The sequence below is a fragment of the Megalobrama amblycephala genome, linkage group LG4, assembly GCF_018812025.1.
Source record: "Megalobrama amblycephala isolate DHTTF-2021 linkage group LG4, ASM1881202v1, whole genome shotgun sequence".
Taxonomy (NCBI): domain Eukaryota; kingdom Metazoa; phylum Chordata; class Actinopteri; order Cypriniformes; family Xenocyprididae; genus Megalobrama; species Megalobrama amblycephala.
This window is the reverse complement of record NC_063047.1, coordinates 20,198,341-20,224,136: the sequence shown is the minus strand read 5'-3', so window position 1 is coordinate 20,224,136 and position 25,796 is coordinate 20,198,341. Positions and strand designations below refer to the sequence as shown.

The following is a 25,796-nucleotide window of genomic DNA, read 5'->3' as shown; positions in this document are numbered from 1 at the left end:
AACTAGCAAGGCCAGTATGAAGTGGGTCTGGCTGCTGTAGTGAGGGACAACTGCCTAATGAGCAGAAGTGAGCTGCGCTGAACAACAACCGTCAGAAAATGTGGTTTGCTTGGCACAAGGTAGAAGCAGCATCATTTAGATATGCACTATCTGTGTTGCCTTTCAAGCTCCTTTATGAGATTTCGTGCAGTGTTGAAATACTTTCGCTTATTGTAGAGACTAAGCCGTTTGTAGGCTGGTGTCCCTAAAATGAGTAAATACTGTTGCTCTTCTTTGGTAATCAAAATATCATTGCAAAAAAAAAAAGAAGCATTTTGTTAGTCAGATTTATTTTGCTATCTTTTAAAAGATTATTTTTTAATAAGCAAGTCTGTGTATGATATTAAGACTTGTTTTCTGAGAATATATCTTGAATTAACAACAAATTGTTGTTTTTGTGTTTTAAGCATATAAATCTAACAACGTTCAGCAAGGTTTATGTTTAAAACAAGAAAAGCAAGAATGAAGGGAGAAAAACATTTTTACATCTCAGAAACAGATTTTTACATCTTTTTATTTTGTATTTTTGCAGTGATTGCACTTATTTTTTTCAGCGATTACTATGATTTTTTTAAGCATCCCAACCAGCTCAACACAACAATATCGTCTCAACCAGTGGTGTGAGTTTGGGTCAGGAGAATCTGTTTAATATGATTTAACGCTTATTGCAATTCCAGTTAGTGATGCTGTGTGCAGAAATTATGCGCTTCGGCTTTAAGGCAAAATTGTTTTTTGGTTGCATTTAAATGACTTAATTTTTCACCCCCCCCCCCCCCCCAAAAAAAATCCTTTTGTGTTGTATCCCATTGATATGCAGATTTCGTATAATCAATGTGCTGATTGAACAAGAACACAAATTGTGCACTGACATCTCAAGAAAAATGACAGGAGATAAGAGTGCTTAATAGTATTTAATGATTTAATCTATCTCTGATTGTGTTATCACATGATGTTATGTGACAAATACACCGCAAATACAGATTTTTTATTTTTTTTGGCTCTAGGGAAAAAAAACACTTTCTGTTCTGTGAACAGATACAAGCAAGCGCAGGTTTCCGTGGACAAATAAAACCTGGCAAATGTTATTAAGTTGAAACATACCCTAGATCAGAGGGCACAAGATTTCTAATTAATGGTGTAATTGGAATTAAATCAGAGCGTCACAAATAATAAAGCAGAGGAAAGCACTTGTTTATGCAAGCGGAGAGCTGACCGTGTAACAAAGCATTAACATATTTATAGAAGTATGAGTCTTTCACCATCTGCTGTAAATCTTCACATCTTTAAAATTTCACTGAGTGGCTGATTTTTGTAGCCATTACGGCACCATTGTGTTTGTTATGACAATCGGTGTGCATCCTTTAAACATGCTTGTGTCTTTTTTTCTGGTCCTCATTAGTGCTATCAGCAGACTGGCCTGTTACCCTTAACAAGCATTAAGTAGAAGGCTGACAGTTCAGTTAAAGCGCACCGGCCCCAGAGGAGAAATGACAGCTTTAACAATGACTTGCTTGGCGATTTCATGAAATGGCCCCTTGCTCTTTGAACCAGGTCTCTCTCTCTCTTTTTTTTTTTTTTTTTTTTGTGTTGGGGGGTGGTCTGTAACGTAGGGGTTATGTGTAACGCAGAAAGTAGGGCAGATGTCCATGTGGCTGGTTGTAAATTCGACAATGTCTGCCGTGTTAATCTATGAGCCTCCTCAAACAGCCAGACCTCCTGGTAACAGGATTAGGTTGGGGACCCCAATGAGCTGGTTTGGAGGGTGGCACTGGGAACTAGAAAGTGGGGGGTGGGGGGGGAATGCCAAAAAGGATGACAGAGCTATTGGGTCGGAGTAGTGTACACACTAGATGGGTTTGGAAAGGAACTAACATGTCCACAAATGTAGATAGATAGCGTTTTCCTTATTTGATGGGGCTCTAGCCATTGTCTCCAGTACATTAAGCACTATTAAATTGCCATTAGCGTCATCTTTTAATCCTCAACAGTGCAAATAAATTTCCATTTACTTCAAAATATTTGAATTAAATAAAAAAACACATGGTTTAAACTAGAAAATTTAAATTGATTTAATATTAAACATTAAACATTTTTTTTTTTTTGTCATTGTTATTATTTCTCTTTATGCTTTCAATCCTTTTTATAAGCTTTCAGCATGGCTTAATTTGACTTAAAACTTTCTTTCTGGATTGAAGGCTTGATCTGAGTATAACAAAATGCAATCCATTAACAATCATATTTTTTCCCCTCCTTTTTGTTTGCATTGTAATTTATTTCCATATTGAGGTCAAGCGTTTTAGCCTACAGAGGTTTTTATATTAGTGATGTATGTGACAGAGGCATGTGCTCAGAAATCCCTTTCCTCCTGTATCGGAGCACATTCTGCTGATTAGCTGGGTGGGCTGGTACCTGCCCCCTTTAGCAGACTGTTTAACACAGGCGCAAGCTTCTGTGTACTTCCCCTTAACCCCCTGATTCAATCCGAGTTGATGTCCTGCCGCGCTTGTGTGTGTGTGTGTGTGTGTGTGTGTGTGTGTGTGTGTGTGTTCTTTTTCCCTTGGCCAGACTGGCTACAAATGTGCTCGCGTCAATGTGCTGGCCATTTCTTCATCGTCTATTAAAATCAAAGCCCCGTTGCAATGAGAGCTGGAATCTTGGCTTTAATTAAGCAGCATTACTGTTAGTGTCAGACATTCCCTAGGCTGCTTTGTCGCATTGATTTTTTTCCTTAAGTGTGACAGACCTATGGAAATCATACAGGGAATCGGTAATGTATTGTAATTCACTCCTTCCCTCGTCTGATCAATTTGAATATTTAAAGTGATGAATACAGCGCATGACTGTTTGAAAGGCAATTTGTTTTAGTGGTTTGTTTTTAAAATATTTAAATATGCACATTTTGCAACAATGGTAGAAGAGTAATTGAGAATGGTCGCATTCAAATGTATAATTCAATAAATCCACTTATTAAAATGAAAAAAGACACTTAGAACATTTTTACACAAATGTAAATTAAATTAATTGAATTAAATATTAAAATTAAATTAAATATTTTGATTTTGTAGGTATACCAGTAGTACAAATCCTGTATATTTTATAAACTGTATATTTAAGGTGTATAATACATAATGGATCATTTAAGCTTGTGCTGCACATTTTCAGCTCTCTGAATACCGTGCATAGGATTTCAGCGGCTTGATTATGCTAATTAGTTTTAATATGCAAATTTGGGAGGCCTCCTTATTTTAAACCGATGGCCCAAGCAATATTAAATGCAATCTTTATTAGACAGTAATTAATTGTGCTCATAAAAGCACGACTTTAATAGTGTTGAAACGCAAGACTTTAAACGGTATGGCTCGATTTTTGTCACCACTGAAACTCAGTGTTTGGCTAGATGCTGTGAAACGGCAGCCCGGGATCTCCCCCTAGATCTTGTATCACATCGTATTTTAGATAAGACTCACGCTCCCTCAATTTGGGCAGAAAGTCACTTTCTTACAGGTCTGATGCAATGCAGCATGTAATTTTGAGCAGATGTATTTTTTAAGATGGCAAGTTTGGCATCCCTATATCACTTTGCATTTGGAGTGTCTTTAACATTTCATCACTAGAGCCTGAATTGGCCATAAATAAATTACAACTTGTGGTACATAATTGATTGGAAGAAAGGACACAGATGTGACAATTATCGTGCAGCTGTTGAAAAAATTGGTTTATTCATTTATGTATTTGTTCCGTCCTGTCAGTCAAACATTCTCCCAGAGGAGGAAAGCTAGTGCCCTCAAAAAACTAAATCAAAAAGTCATGCTTATGTTTTCTAGTGTAACTCCAAAACTTCTGTTCGCAGATCTCACGCTTTATCAAAATTAAAGAGATGTGAATCACAATCCATATGACATTCATCATCATAATACATCATCATAACAGTTTATAATCTAACATAGTAAGTTTAATGATGATGTCAACCTTAATGAGTTATAGGTCATTCTGTCCCAAACATCATATCATATATCATCAAATCAAGTAGAAACTAAGGACTCTGGGATTGTTGCGGCAGAGAGATTTTGACATAAAGACATCAGATCTATGGGAAATGGCATTGTTTACTTTCCTTTGTTTTGATCACAGTAATCTGGATATGTATCTGCGGGTCTCAAAACAAATGCATTTAAGTAGTTCTGAATCCCGATTTTTGTGTGCACAGATGCAGAACTGCTCTTGTGGTCTTAATAGTTTTAACCCATCAGATGGCCCAAACCCTTCCGAAGTGGCAGCCGCATAAATTTCCTACCCCAAGAAGTTTTGGATATTTTACCCATCTATCTGTCTAACACGAATGCTTTACACAGTAGAAATCTCAGTACACTGCTCATTTTGTTCCCGTGCATACAATTTTATCTGATTACATTTAAAAATATGCTATAGAATCGCTACAAAGAAGGAATTCACAAGCTGTCTTATTTATTTTTTAGTAGCAACAGTGTCACTAATTAAGACATAAACTGTGGTCAGCAGGATGGTTGGGGAAGTGATGAACTATCAAGCCACTGATGACATGTGATGATCTCTTGAGGCCTGATGTGAAGATCAAATGAAAGGCAGGGACTCAGAAAAGGAACTGCGTGTATGTGTGTGTTTGGCAATACTTGTGAGGGCCAAATGTCCTCACTTTTATGAAGTGAAATATTATGACAACCGACTAGTGTGTGATGTTTTTTGAAAATGTAAAAATGTAGAAAGTTTGTGATGGGTAGGTTTAGGGTTAGGGGATAGACAACACACGATCATTGGAAAAACTTACATGTGTCAACATTTTTGCAAAACGCAAAATATGTAGCAATACATGCATATCACTGCAGTTTCTACCAGAAATGAACACTAAAGGCAGTAAAACAGCAAGCACTTTTAAACGTTTTCACACACAATTATGATTAATAAAGACTTGTTTTCACACAGCTACTTGCACAATTATGTTATGACCTCAAAACACTTTTTACCATAGTGCATGATTTGTAAATGATTATATTTTGGAGTTTGCATTACTTACCCAGCTCCAGTTGTTCAGTTTTACTGATGTAACAAGCTTGCTCGGTAGCTCAGCTGGTACAGAGTTGTACTTGTGATGCACAAAGCTCGGGTAAGAATCCCGTGTCACAGTAAAAGAGATGAGTCACGGTTAAAGTGCTCAAAGACAAGCTAAAATACCATGGTTTCAATTGTGTTTTCATGTCACATTTGCTTTTGTTAACACGGGTAGGTTTAGGGTTTAGTGTAGATGTACGTTATTAAACGTGATGGAGCATTAAGCTTTATCGCCACTCACCGGACATTTCAATTCAGAACTGCGGTGATGTACAAACTCCAACGTAATAAAACGTTGCCATATTCATGTTCATCTGTTCCGGGAAAAAAAACACACGCTTTTAGCGCCACTCACTGGACATTTCGCTCTGAAACTGTCGCGAAACGTGCACGACGCAACTTATTTAGCGTTTCGCAAAAATTTTGACACAGGTACATTTTTCTAATGAGCCTGGGCTGGGGATAGAGTATACAGTTTGTACAGTATGAAAATCATTATGTCTCCATAAAACATGAAAACCCAACATGTGTGTGTTTGCGTGTGTGTTTGACCTCCACTGGTTGTCCTGATGAGAAGCAGAAGGCCTTGTGAGTTTCTGGTTTTGGGCCCAGTGGAATGATGTGGCACAATTTGTGTGGTATAATGGATGTTCACTTTGGTCTTCATGTGAGTAATAACTTCATTGTGTCATATTGACACTTTTGTCTTAGGACATTTAAAGACTGAGGGATTTTCCCAAGATGTTTAATAATACATTGTGCAACAACCCTGACTCATATACAGGAAGTCTGACTATTAGTTTATTAGGTTTGTACTTGTTATTTGTTGGTGAATTTATGTGAAGTGGTTCTCAACTGGTTTTGCTTCAGTATTTAGTTTTTACATTGGACAAAACAAGTGGTGACAATGAAGCAGAATTATTTAATGTATAAAAGTAAACAAAAATATCCTTAAAATTAAGCATTCGTATTTCGTGTAATCTGTTCTTGTTGGGATCTATAGAGTTTGACTGGACTGACAACAACAAAAACAGAGAGGCCTATGACCCATTTTTTTGGGTCACGACTGACCAGCTGAGAAGCCCTGCATCTGACTCTGAAAACTGAAAACAGAACGGGAATTTTCTTGAATGGTTTTTGTGGATTTTTCTAACACAAAATGGTTTAAAAATAAAAAAATACTGTGCAGAAGATCCTTCTTTCAAAACATTTGACTTAACATTGATAAGTTCAAAATAAAAAAATATGGAGAAGAGCAGAAGCATTAACATTTCCTGTGAACATTTCAGCTTCTGTTTTCGTCTCTGTCCGTGGGATGTTGCGATCTCATTTTGGTTAGGTTAACACTGTTTTGTCTTCGTAGGTCTTTTATGTGAACTTTGCTCTGAGGTACATATGCACAGACTCATGACTTTTCATAAGTAAGGCCATCGGGTATGGGTTGATATGATCCTCTGTAACGTAACGATATGGAAAGTTCTGCTTTTTGTTATGGTTGCATATATTAGCAGTAATTCTGCCTTTGCTGTCCAAGGCTTGGCTCGGGGGCACCGATTCTCCAGAATCAGAACAGATGCAAATAAAATATATATAAATATTATATATGTAGCATAGCATCTTACACCACAGGAAGTCAATTTTCCAGTCTGTGACAACCAACAAAACAGCAAGAAAAATTATATATATACTATATATCACAGACTGGAAAACTGACTTCCTGTGGTATGAGATGCTATGCTACATCTAAAACCATTTTAAACAGCATTTTGATTGTTTTAAATGATTATGCTGGCAGCTTTTATTACTTCATTTACAGTAGTAGCTGAGAAAAAGCATTTTGTTTCCTTTTTTCCATGAATATGCAAATTAGTTCCCGCTTCCACTCAATTACACCTGCTCAGACTACCGGATCCACTCGGTTAACTGTAGTAAAGGCGACACAATAGCAAGTGGAAATATTGGATTAATTCAGCCATATATGTTTGAACCAGAAACTGTTTCAGAAGAAGAGGAAGAGTGAATTATTCAGATTCATCTACAAGTGGATGTATCAGAATAGTAGCCTAAATTCGTTTTATGTATCACTCTCTATGTCGGACACGTAATGGTAATTGATATGATTTGCCTTTTTTTTTTTTTTTTTTTGGCTATGTTATCAAACAGCTAATAATATGTTGCTAATGTTACACCATCTCAGAGTCAGACAGCTGCCTTCTAACAATCAGTACCTGATTCTTCATATCAACAGAAAAATATACCAGGTTAAATTGGCTTTTCTTGAGACTCCCCTGCTTTGCAGAAGCCCACCCCGCACATCGACAGGATTGGTTACAACATGTTTGTGATGTAGAGAACAGGGGAGATTTCAAAAATTTTTTAGTTTGTCTTTGGTACACTGCAGTTTTAAAGAGAAAATACTCAGCAATTGTTTTGACTGATGAATATGCACATGGTTTGTCTTAAAGGTGCCCTAGATTCAAAAATTGAATTTACCTCGGCATAGTTAAATAACAAGAGTTCAGTACATGGAAAAAACATACAGTGAGTCTCAAACCCCATTGTTTCCTCCTTCTTATATAAATCTCATTTGTTTAAAAGACCTCCGAAGAACAGGCGAATCTCAACATAACATCGACTGTTACGTAACAGTCGGGGTGTACGCCCCCAATATTTGCATATGCCAGCCCATGTTCCCAACATTATGAAAGGCATTAGACAAGAGCAGAACGTCTGGATGTGCACAGCCGAATCAACAGACTAGGTAAGCAAGCAAGGACAATAGCAAAAAATGGCAGATGGAGCAATAATAACTGACATGATCCATGAAAACATGATATTTTTAGTGATATTTGTAAACTGTCTTTCTAAATGTTTTGTTAGCATGTTGCTAATGTACTGTTAAATGTGGTTAAAGTTTCCATCGTTTCTTACTGTATTCACGGAGACAAGAGCCGTCGCTATTTTCATTTTTTAAACACTTGCAGTCTGTATAATTCATAAACACAACTTCATTCTTTATAAATCTCTCCAACAGTGTAGCATTAGCCGTTAACCACGGAGCACAGCCTCAAATTCATTCAGAATCAAATGTAAACATCCAAATAAATACTATACTTACGCGATTAGACATGCTGCATGACGAACACTTTGTAAAGATCCATTTTGAGGGTTATAGTAGCTGTTTGAACTTTTTTTATGTTGTTTAAGGCAAGCGCGAGCTCCGTGGGCGTGGAGCACGAGATTTAAAGGGCCACACACCCTGAATCGGCTCATTTGTAATTATGCCCCAAAATAGGCAGTTAAAAAAATGAATTAAAAAAAATCTATGGGGTATTTTGAGCTGAAACTTCACAGACACATTCAGGGGACACCTTAGACTTATATTACATCTTTTAAAAAAAGTTCTAGGGCACCTTTAAAGCATACTAGAAACACCACATAGACAGATAAACAACATTAAAAACTTGATTTTCACCACACAGGGTCTTTAAACAGCACTTTAAATAGCACTGCATTTGAAGTATTTATATTAAGTCAAAATAACCTACATTAATTAGGCTTATTATAGGCTGCACCTTATTTATAAAACACAGTGCTATTTGCCTGAGGCAGTTGTTTCCTTATTACTGACTGCAAAATGTAGGTGGTAAATTGAAGAAAATTATATGTTTGTGTGCATTTTCTAGCAATCATGATGGCAGTGATTTATCATATGATCAAATTACAAAGAATAGTGTTATAATCAGACTTATATCCAGACATGCGGTGGAGTCCTTACTCCTTAACCTAGCACTTGGTCTTCAAACTGGGGAACTGCACTGTGCAAATTGCTTTTTTTTTTTTTTTTTTTCACTGAAAATTTACTGAAACAGACACAAAAGACAGCATGTGCAAATGAATGCTGCTATCATCCTTGATGAATTCCCTCATTAATTTGACTTACATTTTGGGGGTTTTGTTCTGCTGTCTTCTTCTCTGGGATATGGGATGACTTATTCCATGTCCGTTTGGCAAAACAACAAAAATTAATAATTCATTTTTTGAATTATTTTTTGTCTTGTTGACCTGCTAGGAATTGAAATTCTTTCTGCTAATGTTTTTCCTCTCTGGAAAAACAGAAAGTTAGAGACAGAAAGTTAAGAGACAGAAAGTTAACGAGTGTTAGGGCAGTAAAATTAAAGAGGTTGTGTTCATTAGCCAGGATACAACATAGCTGCTACCAGGACTGGGCTAACCGGTTCTAGAGGCACCCTGATGGTGGCCGGTTAGCACGGTGGCAGCGGTGTGGGTCAGCCCACCTGGGAGGGAGACAGCTGTCTCGTCGCTATCCAGCGCATGTCAGGCCTAATGACTCGCAGCTGACACCTTAACCCAGCCACACTGCAAAGTAGCGCATTAGAATAATTACTCCCTGTCATCCTCCATTTAATAGCCATTCCCACCCCCCTCCAAATATACTCACACTCATCCACAGGGCCTGTCCTTTGCTAACACACATAGTCAGCCTTAAATGCTGTCACTGGTTGGACCATCAAAGTTAAGAGCGCACACACTCCCCCAAACCCCTTGTCATTTGCTTTTAGCCGATTCAATAGAATTTGCAAACCTCATTTAAGAGAATGACTGAGAAACAGGCCGACGCCACTGCCCAAAGACAGTGTTTGGTTTTAATGGGAGAAAAACATGCTCTCACACACAAATAGAGACGTGCAGTCACAATACCTCCAGCCTGAGCGTGCAGCTCATTATCGTGACATCCGCATAGCTGAAAAGACACACCTCCTGATACAGTGGGAATAGAGCTGTGCTACAGCCTCTTTGGGTGCGTTCACACTTGTCATGTTTGGTTCGATTAAAACGAACCCTGGTGCGATTGCTCGGTTAGTGCGGTTCATTTGAACATATGTGAACGCTGCCATCCGAACCCTGGTGCGCACCAAACAAGTGGCCCGAGACCGCTGAAAAGTTTTTCTCGTCATAGTCGCGAGTTTGCCCATCACAGGCATCAGACGCGCTTCTCCACGCAGCAGATCATTTGTGTGTGTGACGGATGGATTCCCGACACTGTTTTGACTACTTTACACATTTTATAAGCTCTTCCCAGCTGGCCAAAATACCATCACATGCAGGCTACGCACCGCTATGCACACACAACGAGCGCATTTACCTCAGCACACAGCATTTTGGATGTTCGGTAAGTTCCGTCTCAAAATAGGCAATACGTCATAAAATCCGACCAATCACGTTGTGAATGTGTCCCTATGCCTTAAGGTTCGGTGATCAAATTGCCAATCTGAACGCTAATCGGACCAGGACTAAATGTTTTTTTTTTCTTCTTTGGTCCGGACCAAATGAACCAAACAAACCGAACTAGTGTGAACGCACCCTTTCTCTCAGGGCACAAGACCCAAGACATCTCACTTGTTGGTTATGATTTGTTATGATGCATGGTCCATTTTGCTGCAGAAAACAATCTTGCAGTTGTTTCTGAAATTATACATAATTTATACTGTTATATATTGATTTTAGCAGAAAATTAAGGCAATTCACATCCTTGAGTTAGTGTTTATTTTGAAGCTTATCTTAACTTCTGCACTTAAAGTTTATACAATACCATTCAAACATGTGGGGTAAGTACAGCACAAGAAAACTCGGCCAGATAAAGGCTTATGAAAGAAAGGTTTTAATTGTATTAAAAGGACAGCTATAAAAAGTCACGGTTGAGCAGAAAACAGGTATTTGAAGCTGCTGGAGTCTTAAGAACCTCTCCATGCAGGCCGGCAGTTGTGTATAAAGTTGCATTTCAGCCACCTCTAACCAAAGCTCACAAAGAGAAATGTTTACAGCTCTGTAAATATATCAAGATTTCCTGCAATAGAAATGCAGCTGTGAGTTAATGGAACCTGATGAGGAGATGTCAAAAAATGTCTGCAGAGAAGTAGATGTAAGGTGTGACATGGTCGTCTCCATGGGTGGCTGGGGCAAACGCTAGAGGAAAGGTCATGGGTTGTCTCGTGTGGAGTACTGAACAATAGTGATCAAGAGGCTGACGCAATGGGATTATTTCTAGCTATTCGTTGTGATAATTGGCTTGAATCATTTTGTTACACATGTACTGCAATTGTCTTGTCTTTGAGTAAGTGCTTGCACTGTGGAATCTGCAGTGTTTCAAAATTTTAAATGGGTGTATGTGTATCTGAAGAATGATCTTCTGTTAAAGTATAGTGTTAAGCTTTAATGTGTGTGTGTGCGTGCATTTTTGTGATTTATGAGGACACAAATTTGTATAATGACATGGGTATTACACTGGTATTATTACGTAAACATGAAATATGAGGACATTTCATGAGCCCTCATGTTTAAAATAGCTTTAAAATCATACTAAACAATGTTTTATTAAAAATGTAAATATGCAGAATGTTTTCTGTGATGGGTAGATTTATGGGTAGTTTGGGGGATAGAATGTACAAACCTGTGTGTGTGTGTGTGTGTGTGTGTGTGTGTGTGTGTGTGTGTGTGTGTGTGTGTGTTCTCCTCCTGACCAGTTGTTGTCTGACCAACTCAGGTCACATTAACCCAGTTCTCACAGTTGTGGTCTAGGAAGAAAAAAAAAAACACGAACACACAGCTCTCCTTAGTAATGTAGTGTGGCCTGAAGCTGCTTCATGCTGTTAGATTTCCACTGTTGCTGTGCAATGATCAAGTTATTTACTGCTTACATTACCATGCGGCTTGATAAGCATATTTTCCCCAGTAGACATAACAAGATGGTTTATCACCAGGGTTACTACTGAATATAGCAGGGTGTGCAACCAGTGTGTATTTACACTCCTGTGCTTTATAGCACCACATAAATAAACCTTTTCTCTACTGTAATTTAAAGCTGAATTTTTTGCATTAAATAATGAGGGGAACTTGCTCGTAAAAGCATCATGAGGTTTTAAATCAAAATAAAAGAGAATATGTGCAGACTCAACTCTTTGGAAACTTTTTTTTTAGTAAATGATTAAGTGTATACAAACTTTTTTATTTTAATATTATTATTTTTTATTTTATTTTAATTTCTTAACACCCAGGATGTAGAAATTTCATGAAGACTATGCTGTATTTAAAAAAAACACTTACCAGTATATCAGTTTAGTTATTTTTTCTCCTTATTCAAAAGAATAGTATATACAGATATGTGATTATTATAAACATATAAATAGTCATTGATCATATTTTTTTATCACTGGCAAGAAAAAAAAATAATATGTGCTACATTAATGGAGTTAGTTAGATTGTAACAGTCCCAGACACCTTAAAATTTAGTATTTTAAATAGTTGAATACGTTCCTTTACATTACAGTTTCTCTAACAGGTCACCCATTGACCCCTTTGTGGGCTGGGTGCCAGAAGCGATTCCACACACATTAGCCTCATCACTAGCTTTAATGCATGCCACCCCACGGGATGGTAGGCGCCCTGGCACGTGTGTGTGGTCCTATCCAAATGGCAGGAATCTCACATGGACGCAACACTGCTCCATCCTGACAGCTCCCTCCAATTACCGGCACTCCTGTCGCATACCTCCCATCTCTCTTTGGCCCAGATCGCATGTGACCCAGCCCGCCTCTACGCTGGTGGAAGCAAAAGGGGAGACAGAGGAGTCCAAGGGGAAAGGGAGGTTCACACAAACATGCATTCAGATACTTATTCTGCTTTTTGCACATTCTTCTTCTCAGCAACTCTGTAGATTTTTTTTTTCCTTTGGTAGGGTTGTTAATCCATTAAAATATTTAATCACGATTAATTTCTTTTGAAGTTAATGTGTCGTTAACACATTTAGTTTTTAAAGGCTTAATGTCAAGTAAGAAGGTTTTTAAATAAATAAATAAAAAAATTTCTTTCATATTTGCCAAAATTGATAATATTACCTTTTCATATACATATACTGTATACATCTTGGAATTATAAGGTTCTGTATGACATTTTTGTCAAAATTGAGTTATTTACATATTTTTATTCTGTGACAACTTATTTACATTTATTATTTAAATTTTTTTTTTAGAAAACAAAAAGGTTCTATCTACAAAGGAGTATGGAATGAAAAAACTTTGAAGCTCAATATCTCAAAACTGCTCAGAATGCAGATAGAACCTTATAATTCCAAGGTGGCAATGAAAGCGTTTGCTCTGCTGGGGGCACGTAATTTGCGGCATGTAAATTAACTGGCACTTTGCAGCTTGTGCTGCACAGAGCATAGCAGACGCTTTCAGTATATAGTTGTAGCGTCCGTTGTCCACCTAAATGAAATGGTTTTTATATCTATAAAGCAAAACGACAGTGGGGGCTGTGCAATGGCAATAGTGTATATAATTTATATCTAGGGGTGAATTGGGATTATTGCTATTGAGGTGACTTGGAATGTACCAAGTATCCTGAATTAACCCTATATATAAGTATATATAGTGTTTATGGTTAACAAAAAACAACAGTTATAGTGTCAGACTGAAGATATGAATTAACAGTTGTTGTTTTTTTTTAAATTAGTAGTGTTAAACGTGTCAACATGCTAATTTTGACAGCCCTACTTTTAAATTGTAGTTAGTATGTTTTCTCTTGGAGTGTGAGCCTGTATGCAAGCTTATGGTTTTTGTGCAGCTGAATGTTTATCATGTCTAGGGGCCTGACTGCAGGCCAGCTGAAGCTCCACAGAAAGGCCAGAAATGAAAAAGTACAGATGAGCCCAACAGCTTTGTTTGGATGCTCATTTGCAGTGTCGTGAGATTTCTCTGAGGAGGGGAAGAAGGGAAATAGTCACATACAAGCATAGAAGTGAGGAAGTGGAGTTTTCAGTGGCTTGAGGGGTTTCGGTGATTAAACACAAGAACTACAAGCACATTACAGCACTCATAATTTGCATCTGTCTCTTGTGTAAAGTGCAGTTTAAAAAAAACAAACAAACGTTCATTTACTTTGCTGCATACATTTCCAAAACAACTGTTAGAGGAAAGAGAGCTTTCACAATGAGGACGTGTTTTATTTTCTAATATATAACCAATTTTTATTTTATTTTATCACTATTTTTACTGGCGAAAACATGAAGGGTTTTTTTACATCATATAAACAATATCATATTTTGCAGACTTTCATTTTTTAGGTTGCCTAAAAATGATCATGAACAGTATGTTAATCACTAAAATGAACATAATTTTAAGCATGCGACCTCAAGAGCATAAAACATTTATTGATTTACAACATTCACAAAAAACAATTTCTGCTCCTCAACTGGCAAGCTGAAGCAGGTACCTGCTGTTTTGCTATACTGAAACATGTATTTAACTAAGAACAGTCTCCTCCCATCTGATCCGCTGGCATCCGGCCAAACTGATTTCTCCACCCTTATGATTATTTTATCACTTTAAATTCTTTATGATGAAACGCTGCAGTGGTAACCTTGCTAAAGCTGAGCAGGGCCTGGCTTTCACTGCTGCTATTTGGAATAGCTCTCCTCGGTGGCTCGTTCCTGCTCCCTCTGTTGGATTCTGCTTGTCCATTAGTGCCATCTGTGCCCGCCTGTGCCGTCTGTGAGCGCCTGCGCTCCGCCAAAATGACTGGCATTTTCTCTCAAACAACCAGGGGATGGTGCCCAGAGCTGTTAGCTGGCAATGATGTGCACTTTTTCTGACAAACCCGGGGAAAGAAAGACAGGATGGGGAGCAGAAAACATCTGCACATGTAGTGCAGCTTTGCTTAAGCTACTTTCACAGGAAAAGACATTTCTGGTGACCATGCAGCTAAGCTGAGCTTTGTAAACTTGATCTCTTCCAACACATTGGTTCCTCAGAGAAAGTCCTCTCCAAATATGATCAGCAACCTTTGCAAGTCTTCATTGGTACTGAATTGACATTGAATTCAGGTAGTTTTGGGAATCGAGAACAAGTGAAAGATACACATTTGAAAAATAGTTTGAAAAACAGAAATTAGTTCTTAATTAGAAAAGTTCTGTCATCATTTACTTACCCTCATGCTGTTTAAAATGTAAATATCTTCTTTGGAGGTCTACAGAAGAAATAAAGGCATACAGGTTTGGAACGAAATTAGGGTGAGCATACAACATAAGGAGTGGTGGGACACAATTTCATTTTTTGGTGAACTATCATCAGTATTCAATAACAAATAAAAAGCGATAGCTACGTCTTAAGTCATGATAGCATTTTATTATGTTCTTCTGTTTTGCGACCGGCAACGGAGGCAAACAATCTACTAGCATTTGTCTTTAAAATGTTATTGTATAGAACCAGCCCTGTAAATAGACCTACAGTAAACATAAGTAAACATAACTAGATTCAGCTACATGTAATATACAGTAATATATAGTATACACTGATGAGCCAAACAATTATGATCAGTCACAGGTGAAGCAACTATTGTCGATTATCTGCTAACAAGGCCACATATTAAGGTCTGGGTAGATTAGACGGTAAGCAAACAATCACATCTCGCAATCAACATGTTGGATTCAGAAGAAATGGGCAGGAATTAAGATCTGAGCAACTTTGACAAGGGCCGAATTGTTACAGCAAGACGACTGGGTCAGAGTATCTCTGAAAAGGCAAGGCTTGTGAGTTGCTCTTGTTTAGCAGTGGTGAGAATTTACCAACAAACCACAAACTGGCAACAAGGTGTTGGGCATCCAAGGCTCATTGATGCATGAAGGCAATGAAGGATATCCTATCTAGTCCAAGGCAACAGAAGGTCTACTGTGGCACAAGTCACACAACATTTTAATGATGGTTATGGGAGGAATGTGTCACAACACACAGTGCATCTCACTCTGCTGCGTATTGGGCTCCATATCTGCAGAGCAATCAGAGTGCCTATGATGACCCTTGTCCAACATAAATAGTGCCTAAAATAGGTACACGAGCATCAGAACTAGACCTTGGATCAGTGGATGAAGGTTGCCTGGTCCGATGAGTCTCATTTTCTTTTACATCGGCTATGGACGGCTATGTATGTGTGCGCCGTTTACCTGGGGAAGTGATGGCACTAGGATGCTTGTTGAAGACCAGGTACACCCCTTCATGACAGGTATTTCCTAATGCCAGTGACCTCTTTCAGCACGATAAGGCACCCTGCCACACTGCACACATTTTTTAGGAATGGTTTGAGGAACATGATGAAAAGTTCAAGGTGTTACCCTGGCCTCCAAGTTCTCAAACTGGTTGAGCATCTGTTGGATGAGCTGAAACAACAAGTCCGATCCGCTGCAGTTCTACCTCACAACCTACAGGACTTGAAGGATCTGTTGCTAACGTCTTGGTGCTAGATACCACATGACACCTTTAGGGGTCTTGAAGGCACGTCCTGATTTTGCTGAGTTAGACGCGTTCCTGGGTCAACATATTTTTTGATCCTGGAACAACGTTCCTGTCTGAAAATTTCAATACGGGCTCATTGGAAAAATGTACCTTTGTCAACATTTTTGCAAAATGCAAAATACGTACCAATACGTACATATCACTGCAGTTTCTAACAGAAATGAACACTAGAGGCAGTAAATCAGCAAGCACTTTTAATCGTTTTCACACACAATTATGATTACAGGGCCAGATTCTGGATTAATAAAGACTTGTTTTCACGCGGCTCCTTGCAAAATTATGTTATGACCTCAAAACACTTTTTTACCATAGTGCATGATTTGTAAACGAATTTTGGAGTTTGCATCACTTACCCATTTCCATATGTTCAGTTTCACTGACTAGGGCTGGGCGATATATCGCATGAGATTGTCACGCGCATTTCGTCAGTAAAGCCGGTTCCCTGATTACCGCTAAATCGCCATCACCTGCTTTCAAATGGAGTGGCATTTAATAGACAGAGCCGTAGATCACTGAAAAGCCACGCAATATCGCGTTCATTATCGAAGGCGATTCATCTGCGATATGAACGCGATATTGCGTGGCTTTTCAGTGATCTACGGTTCTGTCTATTAAATGCTGCTGTTCAACTAAACATGTTTTAGCACCACTCACTGGACATTTTACTTTGAAACTTTTGCACATTTTTCTAATGAGCCTGGGCTGGAAAATTTAATCATACCCATATCCATACCCCTAAACCTAACCCTCCTCCAAATTAATCCCTAAAATCAGAGGGAAATGATAGGTGAATAACACTGACGTAGAAACACCTAACCCTGGTTGTAAACCTAAATGACATAAACTGTAAACTTGTCTCTCAAATCTGATTGGTTGATTGGAAAGTTGTTCCAGGATCAACAAAGATGTTGTACTTTGTGAAATCAGGTTCTACTTCTTGAAGAGTCCATGCCTTGGTGGTGCGGAGGTGCGCACTGTATATCACTTCTATATATAAAGAGCAAAACTGATTATGAGCGCACTTCTCAACTTCGTAGTCACGTTGTCAATTAATAAGTCCAATATATACTGTATATACAGTTGAGAACCACTCATATACTGTATAGTTTATATGGAATGCACTGCATTTTCTGGAACTGTAAATGTAAAGACTGACCTGAGGCAGATAGCCCCACATGGAAAGAACCTATATGTGGATATATGCGCATATATGAAACCTATATGCAGTGTATATGTACATATATGCTGCATATATGCACATATATGATAATATATATGCTGCATATATGCGCATATATACTGCATATATGCTATATATATGCTGCATATATGCGTATATATACTGCATATATGTGTATATATGCCACATATAGGCAAAATTGAGGTGCATATATGTGCATATACAGGAAATATAGGTCTCCTGTATTGCTTCTTCATATCCATATATATGCCCTATACATACAAGATATGTCTTCTATATAGCTAATGGCAGGATCTGGTCATTTTGTAGCTCATATCTCATTTTTGACTGTCATACATGATGCCTAGCTCATATTTTCTATTATCAAGGCAAAAACTAAGAATTAACGAAAAAAATTATGCAAGAACTTATGTATGTGTGAATGTAGCAGTTATGTATTTAGACAATTATTTTGTGATTCCACTTGCCATGACCATATTTGGGGTTTCCTGCCGCCATGCTGACTTGGGGTGTTGACGCACTTTGCTGCTTCCCAGTCTGCATGAGACATCACAGCGGTAGGTCGCACAAAGTTTTTGCGGTGATTCAATTAAGGCCATGTTTCATGTAACAGCTGAATTCACATGATATATTTGTATGATTGTAATCCAAAACCCCTCTGTGATGTACATTCAGATGTTTCGTTGATTATTTTTCTTTACTTAAGTTACTTTTAATATCTCTCTTTCTCAGCGTTGTGCGTTGCTGCCGCATGCTGTTTGTATGCTGCACAAGTCCTCATATATTGCCATTTGTGTTATACAGAATAAAGTGAGGACCTGATGGCAAGATTTTTCGCAGTCTGTCTTTGATTATGACACAACGCAGAAAACACACCGCTACACGAACACGTGAAATTGGTCCCACATGGAAAAAACCTATATAAACATATATGTTTCAATATAGGTTTGATATAGGTTTTTAATATATGTGACATATATAAAATTGGCCGTTTTCCTATATTATGTGTACATATATGTACATATATGTGTATATATATATATATATATATGTGTACATATATGTGTGCATATATGTGTACATATATGTGTGCATATATGTGTACATATATGTGTGCATATATGTACATATATGTACATATAATATAGGAAAACGGCCAATTTTATATATGTCACATATATGTAAAACCTATATCAAAACCTATATTGAAACATATATGTTTATATAGGTTTTTTCCATGTGGGAGTAGAGGTTAATGACTTAGAGGGTCTTTTTTCGTTTACTGTCAACTTTGCATTTAATGTTATGCTAAAAATGTGAGCGAGTAATGACCAATTTGTAAACATCATGACACCTAATGTCAGCGTTGGATTTTTTACCGGCGTCTCGAGATTAAAAACCATCATTCTCCCTCTGTCTCGTGGGTCAATCCGGTAGTCATCAGCTCTTGATTGCTGATCATATGCCACTTTATTTACCCAGAAGACTTGATTTGAGCTAGCAGGACTTGCTGTAAATATTGTGTCAGCGGGCGAGGATATTTTATACCCTTGTAATTTATGATGTCTATGCGCCTCCAAAAGACATTGTGGCTCATTGTGGCTGTGGACTTAAATTACAGGGATCACCACCATGCTGTCAACTCTCACTTTCAAAGCAAGCTGCGGGTAGAGCATTATTAGGTCCTCCAGAGCCTGTGAGACTCATACTGACATGCTTTTTTTTTTTTTCAAAATGTAATGCTTGTCAGAGGATCCGTTTTGATTCACCCGTGGCAGCTACAGTTTCAGAACCGTAAAACTGAGAGCTTCTTCACTGTTTCTGATGGCTCAAACTGTCCTTTTCTTGAGGCTTTTAATGTATTCACTGTTTCAGTGCCTATATCACTTTTTAATGACTGTAAAATTTATCCAAGTTGTCAGCAGGCGTTAGATTTTAGGCTCTCTTGGCTTAGTTCTGAATCTCCACCAGACCAGATGGCGGTGCTATGTGGGCCGTATGTGGACCATGGGTGTGGAGATAGTGGGGGCCAGCTCTAGAGTGCAGGATTGCTCACATTCTGGCATTTTCCCTAGGCCTGTTTGCAGCTGCACTTCCTGTCCCATTTTGATCTTCTAAAATGTTCAATATGTGGAAAGGGTTTAGAAGACAGTCCTTATTCTGTGTAATGCCACAGTAGTTTTTACAAGTAAGGCATAGACGAAAGAAAGGTTGTTTGAAAGAAAAAAAATGTGGTTAAGAAATGTTTTTGAAAGAACTCTCTTATGCAAAGTCTCTAAATGTCTCTAAATGAGATAAATTGAATATATTTGAAAATGTAATTTATTCTTGTAATAGCAAAGCTGAATTTTCAGCATCCAGTCTTCAGTGTCACATACTTCAGAAATCATTCTAATATGCTGATTGCATGAAGTGTTAATGTATGTATGTATATTATTTAAATTTTACCATTTAAATTATACATATTTCTTTATTTATTTGTAATATAATTTTGCTTTTATTTTTAATGGAATCAGCTATATGAACAAGTAATGTGAAGGCCATTTTGAAAAATAGCCATTGATCAATGTCTGTACATAGTATTATATATATATATATATATATATATATATATATATATATATATATATATATATATATATATATATATATATATATATCTTTGGGAGGAATATGGGATGAAATGGGATGGTCCTGAGAAGTACATGGGCTACTTTCCAAGTTCCACCTTTCTCAATTCCTGGATCTCACTCCTTTTAAAGAACAGAAAGTGCAAGACGACTCCTCTGGGAGTTCCAGGGTTGGGGGAATCAAGCTGTTCCAGATAGTGGCTAGCAGAAGATGAAATGCAAAAACACATGCAGACTCTTTTGGACAGGTGCCCAAGCACACGGCTAATCAGAGCAGCAGACATCTTTCTGTAAAGTCTGGTGGCCGTCAGAATGGTGCGGCTCGAAGAGCGCTCCAAAGAGCAGAGATGGAGGGGTAATGATGACCCCCCCAACAGGCTGCCTCTGTTTGACTGATCTGTATAGGTGTAGCATATGTGTGGGGTCACAGAGGTGAAGCTCTTGATGAACTGAGCCTTGTGTGATCTCGTAAAGATGGCATGAAACCATGAGAAATCTCTGATCAGTCCAATCAAGTGCCTTTCCAATTTTTAATAAACACTGTGTGGTGTAATTATTCATGCTTTTATGCATTCAAGAACTTTCAACTGATGTCGTTTGATATTTGTCTCTTCATGGAACCATACGTGATAATTGAGCTGCATATTGACCAATTTAGCACAAAGACTACACACCGAGACTCTGATATTTGGTTTATCTTTACAAAATGATCCTGACTGCAAGTATTAAAGTGGTTTGTATAAAATACAATATTATTTATACAATATACAAGTTTAAAACACAAGGGGAATGTTACATTTTGCATGTAACACTTAAAAATGTCTCTTTAGCATACTCTTTTACCCACAACACTCTATCCAGTAATATCACCTTGATATCTAGCCCATGGTCCGTCTATTCTCATGGCACAGGTGGGCTCTGTCTGTCTCAGTGTAACATTGCTTAGATATAGTATCCAACGCCAAGTGCTCTTGCCCGGGAGCGATAGAGTTAAAATGGGTCTGACCGTGGGTTTGGATATGACCGTATTGCTCTGCACCTGGTCGAATCTTACGGCAGAGCCCCATCTCGGCTATAGTAGTGGAGGCGGACAGCTTTTCAGAGTTTCTGCTTCAAAGCCTGCAAAATCCAGTAAACTTAGCCACACAATCAGTGGTGGCCAAAACAGCATCTGATGTGCCTTATTTGTTGACGGAGTGAGATCTATCGCAGAGGGTGCGCCTCACTTGGCTTACAATGCAGGGACAACATAAAGCCCTTTATTCGTGGTTAGTCTATGAAGACGCTGGGTTTCTTCCAATATCTAATGCCAATTGCGACTTGAAACTAGGGCAGGCGACTGTGATGTTAGTTTTTCATTGTTGGTTGTTACACACTAGTTATCAATCATACATGTTTGGGAAAATATATTAACTCTCAATGATAAAAGTGCTTGGGTTCAGTAGAGCATTAATGAATCCTGCACCACAGATAATTGTGTGTGTGTTTGTGTGTGTGGGAGTGTGGGAGTGAGTGTGTATGGTGGTTATACGCTAGACGAGAGCTCCCTCTTGGTGCCATTGCACCCAGTTTCTGCAGCTGATGAAACACAAACTATAGAGCAGTGGGTGATACACTGACACTTTGTGCTAGAATGAAAGCAGGAGCAACAACCACATTTTTATGATTAATTTAATCATAGATATATATACTTATATCAAGATATATACTTTTGGGAAGTTTTATTCTGAAGTTTGTTGTTTTTATGTTTGTTTGTATCAGGGTACAGGGTATGATACACTGGAAAATTTGATCAGTAATTTCATTAAGAAAATTCTCTTCATATTTTTGTTATTTATGTAATTTAATATGATATACATTTCAATTTTATTATTATTTCAAACAAGGCTTAAGTCTAGTCCCAGACTAAAGTGCATGTTTGAGCTGTTTTAACTGAAAGTAACTTGCTCTGACATTCCTTAAAAGAAATATATTGTTTTGTCTCAAGATGCACACCAGTAATATATATATATTTTTTTTTTTAGGCATGCTTAAATGTCCTAATTGATCTAAGGCCTTGTCCTGGCTTAGTCTAATCCCTGTCTGTGAAACAGGGCCCATATGTATTATAATATTTCACTTTTTAAGAGAATCAGATATGAACAAGTAATATAAGGGCCATTGTGACAAAAAGCCACGATGATTCATGTCTGTACATACAGTTTTACATCTTTTGGGAGTAAGAAAGATTTTCACTCCATGGTGTAAGATGGACCTGAGAAGGAACTAGAATACTTTCCAAGTTACACCTTTTTTAAATTCCTTGGTCTATATATATATATATATATATATATATATATATATATATATATATATATATATATATATATATATATATATATATATAATATTTTTATTTCCATATTTTATTAAATATATATATTTTTTTATATTTTATTTTATTATATTTTACCACCCAGACATCATGTCTTAAATAGGCACAAAACATGTTAATAATAATAATAATAATTATTATTATTATTATTTATATTATTATTATTATTAGTGTTGTTGTTACCAATCATTTAATAAATGTAATAATACTAAAACATGAATTACTAAAAATAAATGAATTAATCATTCAGTTAATTAATTAAATCTTCTCCTGACCTTTTCTTTTTCTTCTAGGGACGCTGTATAAATTTCAATCGGGTGCAGCACCAATAGACGGCAGTCTCCAGGCTCCGAAAATCTTTGACTTCCAAGTATATCAGATGGGACAACAGAAAAAAGCATAATTTCCTCGAGATGACATAGCTTGTCTTTGGCCACTTTAGAGTATCTTGATTCAACGCTTGCGTATTGCCTTTCCAAAACTTATAATTCTGGTATCTTTCAAGCTACTGAATGGCAAGCAGATGACTAAATAGATTAACCAAAAAAAAAAAAAAAAAGTGTCTGATTTTGCTGCCGATCTGGTTAGCTTTAATGCACAGCAAAGGCTTTTTCATGTTCTGACCATATTGTGCCTTCTGAGGGAAAAAACTAATCTTATGGACACAGACGGAGGCTATTTCAAAAAAAAAAAAAAAAAAAACGAAAAAAAAAAAGCAGAATGAGATGAGGCTCTTTGCCGTTGGCTGGGAAGTAGAACTAATCCCAGTAGGCTCATGGAGTGCAGAAGTACTTTGCCTCTTGGCAATGTCTCTTCACAAAAATCTCTCCAAGCCCACTATCGTCGGATGCCTAGCGGGGCTTCTTTGACTGGAGATCTTGTCATTTTAACACTGAGAAGTGCACACGCATGACAAATTGTAGACAGAATGCCCTAAGGTATTGGACGCAGTAAGACTTTGCCCTTTAGTTTGTGAAGACACCTTTCTATCAATGCGAGGACAGCGCAGAGAAATTAATAGAGCGTTATTGCACCGCAAGACACCCTGTGACCAAAGCTCTCCGGCAAGGTTTTGAGGGACAGATTTATCTTTGGTGGTTGGTGCTTCCTCCCCACTTATTTGGCAGTCTGTTCTGTGCTCACTAACGCATAGACCGTCACAATTCAGAAACATGCCCTTCAGTTAAAGGTTCTAGTGCATCAATACAACTGTCCACTCAACTGATCTCCAAAAATGTTGTGCTCAAGTTCACTTGGGACAGGAATATCAAACTTTAATTGATCTAAAGGCAACTTTAGAGATTTTGTATTTTATATTATTTTTTTGTATAGATTTTGGTCTGACCACTTTTTGTAAAATTAAGGAGTTCCTCAGCTGTGCTAAAGTGACGCCCTCATCCAATAAACTCGGAAGATCAAACCGAAAGGGGCGACGAACGGATGAGTATTGTTCATTTCCAGAAATTATCCACGTCGCACTCCCCCCTCCACTTGCGCACAGAAAAGCGAGCAATATAAATTTATTTTAGATTTCTTTAACGCGCTGTCATGACGACGATCGTGAATGATGTCAGTGTCAGTGGAAACACTGTGGGGGAGGAAGGGGGCGGCAGCTGAAGAAAAAGGCTCGAACGATCCAGTCACTTTCGATACGCTACTTCAGATGCAAAATGGATATTCGAGTCGAAATCTGACAAAGCGTGCCGGCTTTGACGGGAAGTGGTATAGACAATGACCAGTGGCTGGGTCAGTGGGATGTCTCAGTGCAAGCAGGGAAGCTTATCAAATGACACTAAAAATAAGTTCAACAACCATCAAGTTTGAGGGGGGAACAGAATGGGGTGCAGTGGCTCACATTCGGTGGGCATGCAAGTGTGCAAGATGGCAGGACCATTGGGGGAAAAAAGCCCTCGTTTAATTATTTCTTTGTTTCTGTCGTCATAGTTGTAGGGACATTAATTACTGTTCCCCTCCACCCCCTCCCCAAAAAAAGAAACAACAGAATACATACGTACAGAAGTTAAAACATTCATTCTCAGACTGGCACTTACAAGTTAAGCTTATGCACTTCATGGATAGATAGGTGAGTGTATTTTTCAGACTTATTTTACATATATATTTCCTTTTATATGTCACAGATCACAGAATTTCAATTAAGTGTTAATTAGGTATGCAACATGGCTTAATATCTTTACCAGCTGCTTACATGCTATTTATCCACTTCGACCACACCAGAGCACATCTGCTTTGCTTTCTCTTTATTATTGTTTTTGCTTGTTTTATTTACCTTTTATTTTGATGTTTTATTTTAAAGATGCATTTTACATTCCTATATTTATATTTTCATATTGATTGTGGTTCCTGTGTGTTTTTATATGTCTTAGGGCCCATAAATGCGTGTGGAGAGAAACTGATTGTAAACTTTTCGTATTTGTGTCGCAAATTGGAATTATTCTTTGTAATATTGAATTAAGCGCACCAGCTATTAAAAAATAATATTAGTAATTTTTGTAAAAAAAAAAAGAAAGAAAAAAAAAAAAAAGAATAATATAAAATAGGATAACTACACCTGTTTTAGGTGCAAAAAAAATCACAAAGTTTTGATTTTTAGAATTTGGATATAAAAAAAGATTTTGTTTTTAAGCAACTCAGTGATGATGACTGTGCACTATTAAAAGGTAAAGAAACAATGTATTAGTCATGATAATTTGTTAATTTAATTAAAAAACAAGGTCAGGTTTAGTCTTTTTTTTTTTTTTTTTTACATTAGCACTTGCAGCCCTTATGATTTTAGTGCGTCATGTCTCGCTGCAGTCCGGCCAATGAATGTAATTTCAATAGTAACTTATTTTTTTCTTATTATACACAAGGCTAATTATAATTATGTTTTTGTATGAGATCCTTTTTTTTTTTTTGACAATATAATATAATTTCATGATATTTTCCCCCCCTGAAAATAATGGGTCTGCAGATGTAAACTTCATTAGTGCACTGGTTAAAATGTAAACAGTAGTAGCGCACAGAAATCATTTGAAAAAATGCACAAAAAAAAAAAAAGAACAGACAATGAAAAGGAGTTGGCAATAAATTTGCCCTCACAG

The 25,796-nt window shown here is 37.4% G+C and overlaps 1 protein-coding gene across 1 annotated transcript in view; it reads left to right on the top strand.

The window, feature by feature from the left end:
- antxr2a (ANTXR cell adhesion molecule 2a) overlaps nucleotides 1-25,222 on the top strand; it is a 50,939-nt gene extending 25,717 nt beyond the window's left edge. The window contains exon 17 of the mRNA XM_048188179.1: nucleotides 22,989-25,222. Within this exon, the coding sequence (XP_048044136.1) occupies nucleotides 22,989-23,027 (39 nt within the window). The 3' untranslated portion in view covers nucleotides 23,028-25,222. The remainder of the gene's footprint in view (nucleotides 1-22,988) is intronic.
- Nucleotides 25,223-25,796: the final 574 nt, after the last annotated feature.